The sequence below is a fragment of the Varanus komodoensis genome, unplaced genomic scaffold, assembly GCF_004798865.1.
Source record: "Varanus komodoensis strain SLA01 unplaced genomic scaffold, ASM479886v1 scaffold39, whole genome shotgun sequence".
Taxonomy (NCBI): domain Eukaryota; kingdom Metazoa; phylum Chordata; class Lepidosauria; order Squamata; family Varanidae; genus Varanus; species Varanus komodoensis.
In genome coordinates, this window is record NW_025335922.1 from 1903687 (window position 1) to 1917853 (window position 14167).

The window sequence follows — 14167 nt, forward strand, 5'->3', positions numbered from 1 at the left end:
GGCTCTTTGAGAAGGACCTCGGACAATGACCTCAGGGTCCAGGTAGGCATAATTCACAATTCCGCTTTGCCTCTGTTCCCTTACTTTGATCAGGTTATTTGCACATAACCAGTAGAAGCTGGTGGCCGCAATGTTGCAGGGTAGTGAATCCATTCCAGGTTTTCATTTGAACCTTTAAGGCGTTATCCATGGATCTCAACCTAATTTTGAGGCTGCCTTTCAGCATCAAGGGCATCTCTCTCATAGTCCATAAAGTTTTCATATGTTTGGCCCACTTCTCTCTCTCTTCTCCCATGTTTTGCTGCACTGCCTTCTGTATTTGAGGCCCATGGGCAAAGCTGCTATTAACAATTCCATTGTAACAAATATGCTCATTACAACGAAAAGCAACTATTCTATCTTTGCAGGTCCCATCTCTGGAATATGGTGTTGTCCTTTGGTTTGATGCTTACACTCTCAGGAGACAGAAATATGACCTCCCATGCACTCAAGGGCAATGGACCATCCAGAACCGAAAGTAAAGAAGGCAATCCTCTTCTCTGTGTTGAGGGGGCTGGCTCAAAATGAGAGTGATCATTCTGAAGCCCCCCACTCGCATTTAAATATGTTGTTTTGATTCATCAGTGTGGCAGTAAAAGCCTGCCTTGCAAAGACCTAAAGATGCTTTATTGGTTGGCAGACTCAAAACTTTCAGTGGTGCCCTCTTCCATACCTACCTCTGCATCCTTGAGGCTGCAAAGGGGGAGGACAGCAAGGTGCTTCAGTGCCTTCTAGATGGTGAGGACTGATCATTTTGAAGGTGTGGAGGAGCAATCACCCAGGCAATCCTGTGCATGTCTAACCAGAAGTAAGCCCTGTTGGGTTGAATGGGACCTACCCCCAACCAAACTTGTTGATGTACATGTGAAATGTATCAGTGGCACAACATTTGCCATCTTATGAAACCTTTTCTAGACAAATTACTGGATCCATTTCACAAGTTTTGTGTCAAATTAGTTTCTTGCCAGATCTGTGTTATGCCCTGCAGTGAAATAACTTTCTTCATGTACCCTCCAGCTCATTGCTTAGCAAGTGGAAATTATCTCCCAGACTTGTGTTCTGTTTCCCCACTCCACCCACCATCGCCCGCTGCCCATGTCTCAAGGAGGCAGCTGCTAAGAAATGTTCTCTCCATCTGCTCCTCTGACATCATATCCTCTGCTTCTTTCAGTTCTTCTGGTCCTGTACTTTTAACAGCTGCACAACAGGCAGAAAATCAAGAGATGCTTCTTCTTTTTTTCTTTTTTGGTGACTTCTTCATGCTGGGAAAAAGACATTTGTTGGACTTTTGTTTTTGTTTTGAGCACCAAGTCTCTGCCAGGAGAAAAAGTGGCATTCTTCCTTTACTTTAAATCAGATCTGGGGGAGAAATATACAAGTACAATTGCCCAACACATTCAGGGTTGCTTAATTTAGGGACTAGGTACACTGCATCAAAGGAGAACATACTAGCTTTTTATGTGCACAGATCAGTCCTAAAAAGAGATCCAAATCTGAGTTAGCTCTTACTGCATGTAAGTTTCTCTTTGCTTCTTTCAGAAGTAACATCACATTGTCACAGGGGCAGTTCCTTTCCTCCCACTGTGACTTTTCAGCTTAAAACCACCTCCTGTTTTCTAAACTGGCTGGAGATGCCACCAGCATCCAAAGTCCCTGGGCAGCAGCTGGAGCTCTGCTACCCCAACCAGGCCCACCACAGATTCCATTCCAAGGCCTCCTGGGCCAAGTGACTGGGCCTGGGAGACTGTAATCCCGACCCTCTCTTGGGCGGTTGTGGGCAATTGTAACGGCAGGCGGTCAAAGCACTCCTACTGGTGCCCAGTGCTTCTGCCACTGCCACCAGGGGCTCTTTTCCATGGGATCTCTCAAACCTGTAACCAGCCCTGAATCTGGCCTTGGACTAGCTTCAACAGCTTTTCTCCTAAATTCCCACCTCACGTGAAGCCAACGTTGTTGGCTTTAGAGTGATTCTTCCTGTTCTTCTGCTTCTAAAAAAATAGGCTGTGTGGCCTGCGGACTTTGCAGGCCTACGCTGAAAGGATCCCAGTGGTGTCCAGCGCTGGTGTCACCATCAACTTCACCTCTCAGATCTCCTTAACTGGGCCCGGAGTGCAGGCTGCTTACAGCCTCTTTAACCAGTCAGATCGTGAGTACAGCTCCGAAACATGCTGCTCGGCACTTTTAAGTATCAAGTCGAAATCAAACCATGCCCTGTTCTTGTGAGCATTGCTGTCTTAATCAGCACGAGCCAAGCGCGGCGGAATGCTGTGGTAGCCGAAGGCTTGCTAATAGGCCTTCAGTATTCTTATCGCCTGGGGATATTTTCCTAAATGACTCAGAATTCATTCTCCCCAGCAATGCTGGTACCAGGGTGGATTCCCACCTACCCCTGCTTACCATGCCTGGCACCATTGGAGGGTGCCTGGAATTGCGGGGTGTTGGTGCTGGCACCACCGGTCACTGCCCCCTTTCATGTGCATTTTGCTTGTTTTTGTTTTGTTTTGTTACTCAGCAAGAAGTGGTAGCAGGCAGTTTCCACACAGGGCATTGCATACTTGTCTGAATAGTTTGTATCTAGCAAGCAGGTTAAGTTACCTGTGCGAACACCTCCACCAAGGCTCTTGCTGCAAAGGAGGTGGTCTATGAACACCCCCACCCACCCACCCTTTTGCTAGCAAAGCTTGCTCAGGGCTTTGTAAGCATTTGACAGATCTGCTTCTGAGGCCTGTCAAAAGCTGGCAAAGGTGAGTTTCTTACCTGCACACCCAGAGGAATCCCCATGCCCATTTCCTACCCCAGGTTCCCTATTGACACCGCTGTGTAACTGCAGTCATCTGCACTTCTGAAAGGAGAGCTATATAAATAATGATTTTAAAAATTCACAGTTGATTGTGAGCATTGGAGGAAAGTTCTTTCAATGCACATATATAGAAAACATGGGCAGCCCCTCCAAGGTACCTCTTTATTTCTAAAATGGTTCAAAATGTAATGCATGCGTCATCTGACTTGAACTTTGTATCTCAAGCAGTATGTTTTCTTTTTTAAAGCATGCCCCAGAGAGTTCCTTTGCTCTGTCAATGGGCTGTGTGTGCCAGCATGTGATGGGATCAAAGATTGCCCCAATGGACTAGATGAAAGAAATTGCGGTGAGCTTGATTTCCACTTCCTTCCTCCTCTTCCCAGCTGTGCTTCATTAGCAAACAGCTCTTCAGCCTTGGCTTGGCCTGAGCGGTTGGTCTGCTAAAGCCAAGAGCAAGCCAAAAAGGGTTGAGCCTCAGACTTGGACCAAATCTCTCTCTCCAGGGTTCACCAAACAGACATTTCTTCTTCCTCTCATCTGACCCTTTTTCTGCAACCAGCAACTGTTTGGTGCTGTCCTGGAATGTATGCAGTTATTTCCCTATTCTACAAGGTCCAAAAGTTTCTATAAAGGCTTAGTTATATGAAGGTCTGTGCATATCACATCAATTATGGCCTCCTTTCATGCATTGCCCAATTCAAGGTGCTGTTTTTAGCCCATAAAATCTGGTATGGATCGTGACTTGAACACCTGATGGAATGCCTCTCTTGACCTGCATACACCTGAGCAGTATAAATAGCATCTGAGGCCTTCCTCTGAGTGTCACCTCCAAGAGGCAGCAACAGTGGAGAGGGCCTTCTCAGTGGTAGCCCCTCCCATTATGGAATGATCTCCCTACGGAAGCCCAGCTAGCATCTTTTCAGGACCAGGTTAAGACCACCCTCTATCCCAGGCATTTAGTGGTGCTTAATGTTGTACAATACACTGTCTTTTCACATGTCTGATACTCTAATGAAATTGTTTAAATTTAATTATGTACATTATTTTAAATGTTATATATTGAAATTGTAAGTTGTATTTTATGATCTGTAGCCATGGTGTATATTTTTATGAATTGTTATGAACTGCTCAGAAAGTTTCAGTTCTACTGGCAGTAAGATCTTTAGGGGGAAATATGCTGGGGTTGAGGGTTGTTTATGGTATTTTGGGTCCACTCATTTTTGCCTTCAGCCCTCCCCAGTCTGCTTCAGCCCCCTCCACCGCTGGACTTGCCCGTGTCCTCAGGCTGAAGTGGAGTTGGCAGCCTGTCAAGGAGGAATCTTCTTGGAAGAGACAGTTGGGCAGCTCAGTCAGCTCCCCAGCCTGGTGTCCTACTACAGCTCCAACCAGGATCAGGCAGCAGGGCCTTTGGTCTGGAACATCTGCAGGGCAATTGACCGTGGAGGACAAGCCTAATTTAATTCCCATTAGCTGAGTGCCAGCAGCTCTCCTGTGTTGCAGTAAATGGTCCCTAATAGGCGTGTGAACTGTGTGCTCTGCCATCAACCTCGGACACCTGCGGGCAGTAGTCCAGAGGCAAACCGGATTTGTCCAAACTCTTTAACTGCCCCAGATTACAAAGTGGCTTGGTGAGTCTTCTGGCCAAACAGCCCCAAAATTGCCACTGTCAAAATGTTTATGTCCTACCTTTATGTTTTGATGCAGCATTTTAGTATTTCATGTTTGTGAGCTGCTCAGAGAACAATGCTGTTAGATGGATGAGGTGAATGCCATAAATAAATAAGGGGTTTTCTACTTGGGGGGTTTCCTAACTCACTGCTTTATTGAGACTTCTTCTGGTTTTGTTGTGGGAGGAAAAACATCTCCTTTCTCCCCTGGGGTTTGTATTTTTCGGCTTTCTTATATTCTATGAACCAGTCACAGGCAGTGCTGTAATACAGCTATGTAAATCATAGTGGATTTGCAGCAGAACACTAGGATGTTGTTCCCTTCTTTTGCAATCTGAAACTTAATACCAAACTTCCCCTGCTTTAAAAAACAGCCATGAACAGGGCTGGAAAACATGGGAGAAGCTTTGGAAGATGAGTACACAATGAAAAGGTCGTCCAAATTTCTATGAGTGAGGGATCACAAATACAAAATAAATGCCTTGTGTAGAGGAGCCCTAAAAGTAAATACCTGCTCCTCAGGGAAGTCGGCAAAGAAGCTAACTTACCATTTCAAATAACAGCCATCATTTTTTTAAAGTACAGGAATGCAAGCTAGAGCAGTGAGCCTCATCAATATTGTTATTAAATGCATGCAATGAAAAGAAACCACATTGCAATAGGCTAGAAAATGTTGGTTTTTTCCAAACAAGTGTGCTTTGAAACAACTTTTATTTTGAGGCTTTTCTCAGAGGTGATATTAAAATTGCCTACAGACATCTCCACTAGATGCATTTACCAACCACAGGTGAATGTGCCTCAAAATGAGTTGGGCTTAGAATAAATCTTTATTTCCCAGCATCCTGAGACATGGACTCCCTTTGTTGTGGATAGGTATTGTATGCTATCCTTGGTTGGGTTGGGTGGGTTGTGCATTGCTCATTAAAAACAGAAAGCAGAAAATAAACCCAAAGAAAACAAGAAACCTTTTCTCACCCCACTCCCAACTCTACTGTTCTTCAACTTGAGGGTTTTTCCTGCTCTCCCTGTTCACTCACCTTCTGAAATGCTTTGAAATTTTTCCAGTATGCCCTGCAACATTCCAGTGCCAGGAAGACAGCACCTGCATCGAGTTCTCCAAGGTTTGTGATAAACATCTGGATTGCATCAATGGAAGTGACGAAGAGCAGTGCACTGGAGGTATGAATGCAGGGATCTGTGTGAGGATCTTGGACCAAAGCATTGGCAATGATATGAAGGGTCAGCAAAGTGTTTCCTCTGCACATCCCACAAGGGACATACTGCCCTCCATTCAACGAAGGCTATTAGTGAAGGACAGATTCTTCTGTGTCCCAAGCTGGGAAAATACATCAAATGTCATTGTACTGCTAGTGGCACTTTGGGAGCAGGAAGTAGCAGCTTTAGGGGAGAAATGCACCTCTGAGGAATAGTTTTTTGATGGGAAATGACAGAGTTAAATCCATTCTTCACCCACATGGCACTTGGACTGGGAGAGCACATAGCTGTTTTCTTCAGAATAATCAGATGTAGCCTGTACTAGGGACTGCAGGTGGCGCAGTGGTTTAAATTGCTGTGCTGCTGGGCTGGTTGATCGAAAGGTCGCCAGTTTGAATCTGCACAATGGGGTGAGTTCCCGTTGCTCCATCCCAGCTCCTGCCAACGTTGCAGTTTGAAAGCATGCAAATGCAAGTAGATAAAAAGGTACCACTTCGGTGAGCAGGTAGCAGCGTTCCGTGCACTTTGGTGTTTAGTCACGCCGGCCACATGACCACGGAGACTGTCTGCGGACAAACGCTGGCTCCCTCGGCTAGGAAACGGAGATGAGCATCGCCCCCTAGAGTCAGGCATGACTGGACTTAATGTCAAGGGGAAACCTTTACCTTTACCTTTTTAGCCTGTACTAAGCACATTAATAATACCCCCCCACACACACACACACAGACAGTTTGGTCCTATATTGTATAGTCAATGCAATATCTGTATTGGATCAGCTGTCACCTCCCATCTATCCCAGTGGGTGGTATCCAGTGCTGCTGCTCCACCACTCCCAGTTCTGTTGTACTCACAAGATCCACCAGTAGCAACAGGAACTAACACTTCCAAATGAACCCTAGAAACAAGCGGAAGCATTTATTCTTCTGCAAGCTTCACTGATCTGTGCCTTTCTAGAAATTAGCATTTTTGCTCATTTCTGATTGCTTCAAGGGCATTAGGCTCCCATTACAGGACCAGCGAATTGGGATTCTGCTAGCATGGAGGCAGCAGTGGATACTACCCACTATTTCCACCACTCAGTGTTGGTTTTTTAATTCACAGTCAGTAGAGAATTTCAAGGTCAGGCATGTGATTTTGTCTTCTGTGTTCTGAAACAGTGTTACCCAAAGAAAGTGATACTATCTTGTTTTTCTGAACATTCAGTCTTTAATATAATGTACAAGACTTTTGGGACAGAGACTACATGATTTTCAAACTTTGTTCAGAGCTTATCATAACCTTGGCATTACACTGTAATCATAGTTTAGAAAGTAGTCATCATAGCTGTAACAGTAGGAATAACCCCTAATTTCCAATAACACCCCTAAATACGTACGTCTTCATAGGTATTCCCTGTGGACTTTTCACTTACCGGTGCACTGATGGGAGCTGCGTGAAGAAGCCGAACCCTCAGTGTGACTCAGTCCCTGACTGCAAGGATCGGTCTGATGAGATGCACTGTGGTAAGATGCTCACAGGAGAAGATCTTCCTGGTTGGGAGAAAGGCCAGCAACCAGCCTGGAGGTGCTCCCTCCACCGGGAGTGATAACTGGCAGAGGAACAGCACAAAGGTGCTCTCTTTGAGCTGACATCACTAGGCTGCAATCCAGCGCACACTTACCTGGGAACCCGTAGCAGTGAACTTAATATAGCTCGCTCCTGAATAAACATGCATAGGATTGCACTGTTAGAATCCCAGATGGCGATAACGATAGATTGCTGCTGGGACGCATCTTAAGGGATGCAGCAGCTGTACTGCTATTAAATGCCCTGCTTGGAGGAGACTCAAATGCTTGATTTATGCTATGCTGGAAAGCCGTCTTCTCTTTATTATACACAAATGCTATGGATGCAGCAAGTCAAAGCAAAATGTTCCAGGGACTTCTGAGAGGAAGAAGTAATTGAGTCACAAAGAGAGAAAGAATTAGAGGCTGCTTCAGCGGGGGGAGCTTTGCTCCTGGGCTTTCGGCCTGCTGCTGAATTCCGGTCATCTGGAGCCATGAGTAGGAGTGGCTGTTGCATTCCTGGCCTGCTTGTGGGCATCCCTTAAGCATCTCATTGGCCTCTGTGGGAACCACATGCTGGATTCCACAGGCCTTCGTCCTGATTTGGAATGGCACGTGTCCTGTTCTCAGTATTTGCTCACAAGAGCTGCCGCTGTGCACTTGTATCCCAGATTGGTTGCTGAGCCTTCCTCCTGGTTAAATCAGTCTGGTAAGGATCCCGTGCCTTTGCAGCAGTCAACAAGGAAACTCTGAAGAGCGCTCTTTTGTAGGGCTCAAGAAACAGAGGTCAAGTAATAACGTGAAATGAAGCAAAAGGGGGGTGTGGGAATCAGGTGGCTATTCCTCCCCTCTACTTGCCTTTCCCCCAGACACCCTTCCCATCTTCTGGAGGCTTTCTCTCTTTTCACAGACTGTGGAGTGCAAGACGCCCCAACAAACCGAATTGTGGGTGGCTCGCATTCGGTGGAGGGAGAGTGGCCGTGGCAAGCCAGCCTGCAGGTTCGTGGGCACCATATTTGTGGGGGAACCCTGATTGCAGATCGCTGGGTGATCGCTGCTGCTCACTGCTTCCAGGAAGAGAGGTAAATGCGGACTGGAATCATGAGAAGGAGAGGTCAGGTAGCTCACCGCCATTCAGAGGGTGGAAGGAACCATGGGAGGAGCTGTTGGTCCAAGGCAGAGTACCTGCTTTATATGCAGAAGGTGCCAGGTGTGAGCCTCACTTCTCCAGGCAGAGCGGGGAAGGAGTTCTGCCAGAGACCCTGGAGAGCCGAGGCTGCCATTCAGTGTCAGCAACGCTGGGCTAGATGGAGCCATGCTCTGACTTGGTTTAAGGCCCCCTCCTGGGTTCCTGTGTATGTTCCCTGCCCTCAGAGTTCCAGCCAAAGGAAACTCCTGAGTGTCCCCTGTGAGAGCCAGTGTGTGGCACATGGTTAGAGTGTTGGACTGGGGCGCAGCAGATCTAGGTTTTCATCCCCCAGCAGCCATGGAGCCCACTGGGTGGCTTTGGGCCAGCCACATACTCCCAGGTTAACCTGCCTCACAGGGTTGTTGTTCTGAGAATAAAATGGAGCAGAGGAGAACTTTGCAAGCTGTGTGGAGTTCCTATCAAGAGGAAGAAAGGCAGGATAAAAATTTAAGGGGTACAACAACAACAATTGGAATAAATGTGTAAATCCCATTGAGATCCACATGGCCTTGGATGCTTCCAGGTGAGGCTTGGCAGGGGCTGGAGCTCCGTGGTGGGACACCTGCTTTGCACACCAAATACTGCAGGTTGGGCCAGTGGCATCTCAAGGGCCATTCAAAACTTCCTGCCTGAAATCCTGAAGACCTACTGCTGCCTGTCCACCTCAGCCATACTGGACGCCATGGAGCAACACTCACGGGCCGTGCTAAGAGCCTCCTAAGGAGACTCTTCTTTGCAAAAAGGACAGGGGAGAGGAAGGCATTAGACTGCAGAAGAAAAAACTCAGGCAGAAAATTCGGGCAGAGAGGGCAGGAGGGAGGAAGCACATACAAGCCCAAACAAAACAAAACCTTAAAAAGCAGGTAATCCAGGAGCATCCGGTCCAGTGAAGAAGGATCCTCAGTGTCCATGTGCCTTTCTTTCAGCAAGTACCTATGGACAGCAATGGGAGTGGGGGGCAGGGAGGCATCCCAGGCATTTGGGGCTCCAAATCAAAGGATGGGCCCCAGCCATGGTGGGCCACGTCCTTCTGCTGCCTTGCCAACAGAAGGTCCAGGATCCAATCCATGATATGTCCACGTCACTGGATAGGAAGGAGATGAAGGGGACAGGTTCTCACTCCATGAAGTCATGGAGCAGTGCTACCAGTCAGCGTAGACAATATTTGGGTGGATGGACAAATAATTTTGTGAGGTATAGGTCTCTTTCCTACCTTTTCCAGCACGGCATCCACAAATACCAGTGTGCCCATGGACATCTGTCCTGGCGCCTGTCAGTTTCACTGCACCCTCCTGATTTTTTTTTAATTTTAAAATATACAATTTTTAATCTACAGAAATAAATGGAAGGCTGGCTTGCTGCAAGGTGACTTTTCAGCCTCCAGCATCCTGTTTATTTCCAGGAATGGCTCTGGGCCTGCATCTCAGCCTCAGCTGTTTGCCTTCTGTGAAAGCAATGCTGGAGCAGAAAAAAATGAGACTTTGCGTGGTGGAGCTCAGACTCCACCTCAGTTCTTGAATGGGAAAGCACTTGCCTCCCACAACACCATCCATTCTGTGGGAGGGCCCATGGCACCTTCTCAATAGTCCAAACTTGCCCACTGACCCCAAAACCCCGTCTAGAGAGGAGGTAGCAGACAAGAGCTTGGTGAATCTCTCGCCCACCCTTCTGCCTCGCAGACAGGCGTCCCCCACGGCCTGGACCGTCTACCTGGGGAAGCACCTTCTGAATGTCAGCACCCACAATGCGGTTTCCTTCAAAGTGAGCCGCATCTTGCAGCACCCCTACTACGAGGAGGACAGCCATGACTATGACGTGGCATTGCTGCAGCTCGACCACCCAGTCATCTACTCAGCCTTCATCCAACCCATCTGCCTGCCTGCCAGCTCCCACCTCTTTGAGCCCGGCCTCCTGTGCTGGATCACTGGCTGGGGTGCTACCAAGGAAGGAGGTAAATACACCACTTTTTCCTTTCAAGAATCCCCCTTCTGAGACTTCAGACTAACCCTCACAATGCTGCACAGTCAGAGGCAACCTTCTGATAACGAGGCGTCCTAGGCTTTGCAGGAAGGAGCAGCTGTGCGGCTTACATTGCCTACTCAGTCAGAAAGCTAATTGAGCGTCACAAGAGAGGTATAGAACAAATGCAGAGTGCTTTGCAGCAAGGTGCTCTCAAGCGCCCTCTTGTGGACCTTTGCATAAAAACATGCAAAAGTCATGCTGATTTGACCATGCCATGAAGTGGGTGGACACATCTCAGGACTTGTCCCACCCGCTTCACTGCAACTAGAATGCCAGGATCCATCAGCCAGGAGCAATAGATATATGCCTAGCATTACAGAACCAGGTGCAACTGAGCACATCGGGAATTCGTTTTCAGGGCTATAACTGAATGGCAGTTGCATATTTTTCTCATAAAGGTCCACCCAGGTTTTCTTCATTTCAGCAGCTTAATTTAGTGGACCCACTTGTTCAGTTGCTGCCATTGCTAGGCAATTGAGAGTCAAAACCCCTTGGTGATCTCCAGCAAGTTGCCAAGATAGCGACCCTTTTTCTAATATATTGAGCTGCATAACTGGCAGCTCAATCAGCTGAACAAAGTGCACCAAGGTTGAAGCAGGAATATGGAAAGACTGACTGCTCCATGGGGAAGCTCTCAGGGACAGCAAACTCAGGGGAACATAGGGTTGTTTATAAGCTCCCTCCTGAGGCTGTAGGCACTGAAAGAACCTGAAGGGGGAACTCTAAGATCTGATCTCCTGCTCCTCACAGAAACCTTGGGAAGAACCTAGAGGCTGCTCCTTGAGGCTTTGGGTAGGAAGGGGAATTCCAGGGGTGGGGGAGAGCTGGAATAAGAGCAATTTTATGGCCACGGCAGCTGGGACGCATCTCCAGCTCAGAGAAAAGCTTCGCAAAAGAATGGAGAGGCACATTGCAAATTGCCTCCATTGACAGCAGCAGTCCAGCTTCCATTGGATAAGTGGAAGCCTTCAGAGACTTTCCCCTAATGAGAGTGGGATCCATAGCGTATGATGAGATCAGCATTTGTAATCAGTGCAACAGATCCCAAAGGTGGAACTTTTGGGCATGTGAAATTCAAAAGCCTAAATTTGAGCATGGTGCAATTGGGATTTTTTAATTTCCCAATTTAAGAAACTTTAGAAAGGGCCAGTCGTTCGAAGAAAGACCATTTCAAATCAGAAAAAGTTCCATTTACATTGTTGCCTTCAAACCATTCTGAAAGTTAAATTGAACTACATGCCTCAGTCATAAATTTCCCACAGTGGTTAGAAAATGGATAGCATAGCTTGCCTCTATAGATCTCTTCCACTGCATGAATGCATCCTTGTGAATGAGACAGGGAGAGGTGGTCCTTAGTACGAAAGCGCATTCCCCAGTCTATCAAGGAACTGACCAGGCCTGGAATTAAGGAGGGTTTGCATGGCATAAACCCTTCTCTGCATGAACCAGCAGGAAATATTTGCCCAGTCTCTACTGAATGTGTGATTAGGAGACGTTCTCGTGAACGGGAAACCACGTCTTGTTCCTTTGCACATCCTTGCTAACCATATACCCTGCACAGGCACCACCAGTAAGATCTTGCAAAAAGCCGATGTACAGCTAGTGCAGCAAGACATCTGCAATGAGGCCTATCACTACCAGGTCACTCCCAGAATGCTGTGCGCCGGATACCATGATGGGCAGAAGGACTCTTGTCAGGTAACCCCGAGCAACCGTTTTCACCATGCGTAGGGCCAGCCTGCCGTTAGGCCCCGTGAGGTGGCTGCCTGACACAGGAGCCTTTTCGTGTCCCAAAAGAGCGGCAGGCTATTGCATACTTCGTTATTAGGGCTTTTTTACTGCCAAGGATTGAGAGAGGTGGCTGGGGAAAATGCCGACGCAGCCTGACAAACGTGGGCATTATGCAATTTGACGTGGATGGGGGCCCATTCGTTGCTCTGCCTTGGAGCGGCCCCGACTCCATCGATGGTCTTCAGCCTGGCTGCCACCCGCATCCCCCACAATGCTGCCATGACCCTGCGTTGCTCCAAAGCATGAGTCCCCTAGATCCGGGGGGGGCAGGGGGGAGTGGATGTTTTCCATTTGCCGTGGAGCAATAAACCTAATACAAAGAAAGAGGTGCGGGGGCACTAGAGCGGTCGCCCAAGAAGAAAGGGCACAGCAGCCCCCAAAAGTGTGGGGGCCGATGCTCCAGAGGATGGCAGCTGATAGGGAGAGAGGGCAGCTGCCTCAAAAGTAAGAGGGTATCTCACCAATTCTGCCTAGTGGCCCTGTTTAACTACTGAAAATGGAAGCAATGTCTTCTGAGGAATACAGGGTTTATATTTACAGGCACAGAGCAAACTGCAGAGCAGCACCCTTCCATTTGCCTTCCCCTCCCATGCAGGAAGCCGTCTTTTCTGCCATGAAGCCAGTTTTGTTTCTCTCCTAGGGTGACTCTGGGGGCCCTCTTTCCTGCCAGGAGCCCAGCGGCAGGTGGTTCCTCGCAGGTGTGGTGAGCTGGGGAATGGGATGCGCCCGCCCCAATAACTTTGGCGTCTACACCAGAATCACCAGTGTCATGCAATGGATGAAGCATACGATGTTGATGTGAACAACGTAAAACCTGGCCTTGGTCCCACGAGGCTCACAGGCTGACTGGAGGAGCCACTTCCTGTCTTCACCATGCATCTCCAGTGTCCTACATTGCAGGGATCTCCCACATCTGGTCCAAGGCCCACCTGGTACTGGGGCATGGCCTGCCCAGGACATTTCCATGTATAACAGAAGGAATCTTAGACTCATTAAGGGAAGATGGGACAGATTGTCTTGCATGAAAGCCAATGTGGGATGTCCCTCACAATCAGGGACAACTGAAAGGTGTGGTTCCCTGCCTGCAAAGGCAGTGATTGTGGTTTGCTTTTTTAAAGTAAACTAAGATGGTTAAACTGATGTCTTGGGACAATCTTGGCTATTGAAGGCAGGAGTAGCAACACAAAGCTTTTTCCAGCCCTCAGCACAGGACTGAAACTAATAATTCCAAGTCAGGATTAACAGGCATCCGAGACCATAGGGGTAAGAGGCACAGACCATGAGCAGGTGCCCGGGGTGGGTGGGGGGATTGTTTTTGAGATTAGGTGAACTTCACAAGAATGTTTTAATTTATGCATTACCCCAGCTATTCTGAGCAAAAGAAGCCAGATTATGGACTTCACCACCTAGAAGACAATAAATCCTACCTGGAAGGGGTCGCCACAAGGTTTCTGTATCTGCACAGGAACCATGACTGGGTTTCAGGGTTCCTTCTCCACTCAGCAGCAGTCTGCCCAATACCACTCACCTCCACAGTCCTGACCGGCTCACTGCCTGTATCTCTGTGTGTGTTGGGATGAAGAGGTCATCCTCACTTTGAAATCTGCATTAAGTGTGCCCGCTTTCCCAAGAAAGGTGGGGCAAATTGCCAGAGACTTTTGCTTTAGAACAGTCTGTCCTGACTTGGTGCCATCCACCTGTTTTGGCCTTCAACTCCCATCAGGTCCAGCCAGCTTGGGCAGTAGTCAGAAACCTACTGGAACCAACTCAGCATTCCCAACACTGGCCATGCTGCAAGGTGGCTCTCAAATTTGAAGGCCAAAACATCTGGACATCTTCCTTCTGCCCCATCACCCCTGCCACAAGCAGGAGATTGCGAACTTATTCTTTCTGAGCACAA

The 14167-nt window shown here is 48.0% G+C and overlaps 1 protein-coding gene across 4 annotated transcripts in view; it reads left to right on the forward strand.

The window, feature by feature from the left end:
• Positions 1-13403, forward strand: part of TMPRSS6 (transmembrane serine protease 6) — a 33227-nt gene extending 19824 nt beyond the window's left edge. For all 4 annotated transcript variants that reach the window (XM_044441167.1, XM_044441168.1, XM_044441169.1 and 1 more), the window contains 9 exons: positions 408-517; positions 2040-2185; positions 3087-3185; positions 5572-5685; positions 7107-7223; positions 8176-8347; positions 10134-10405; positions 12038-12174; positions 12908-13403. In XM_044441167.1, the coding sequence (XP_044297102.1) occupies positions 408-517; positions 2040-2185; positions 3087-3185; positions 5572-5685; positions 7107-7223; positions 8176-8347; positions 10134-10405; positions 12038-12174; positions 12908-13069 (1329 nt within the window). In that variant the 3' untranslated portion in view covers positions 13070-13403. The remainder of the gene's footprint in view (positions 1-407; positions 518-2039; positions 2186-3086; positions 3186-5571; positions 5686-7106; positions 7224-8175; positions 8348-10133; positions 10406-12037; positions 12175-12907) is intronic.
• The last annotated feature ends 764 nt before the right edge of the window (positions 13404-14167 follow it).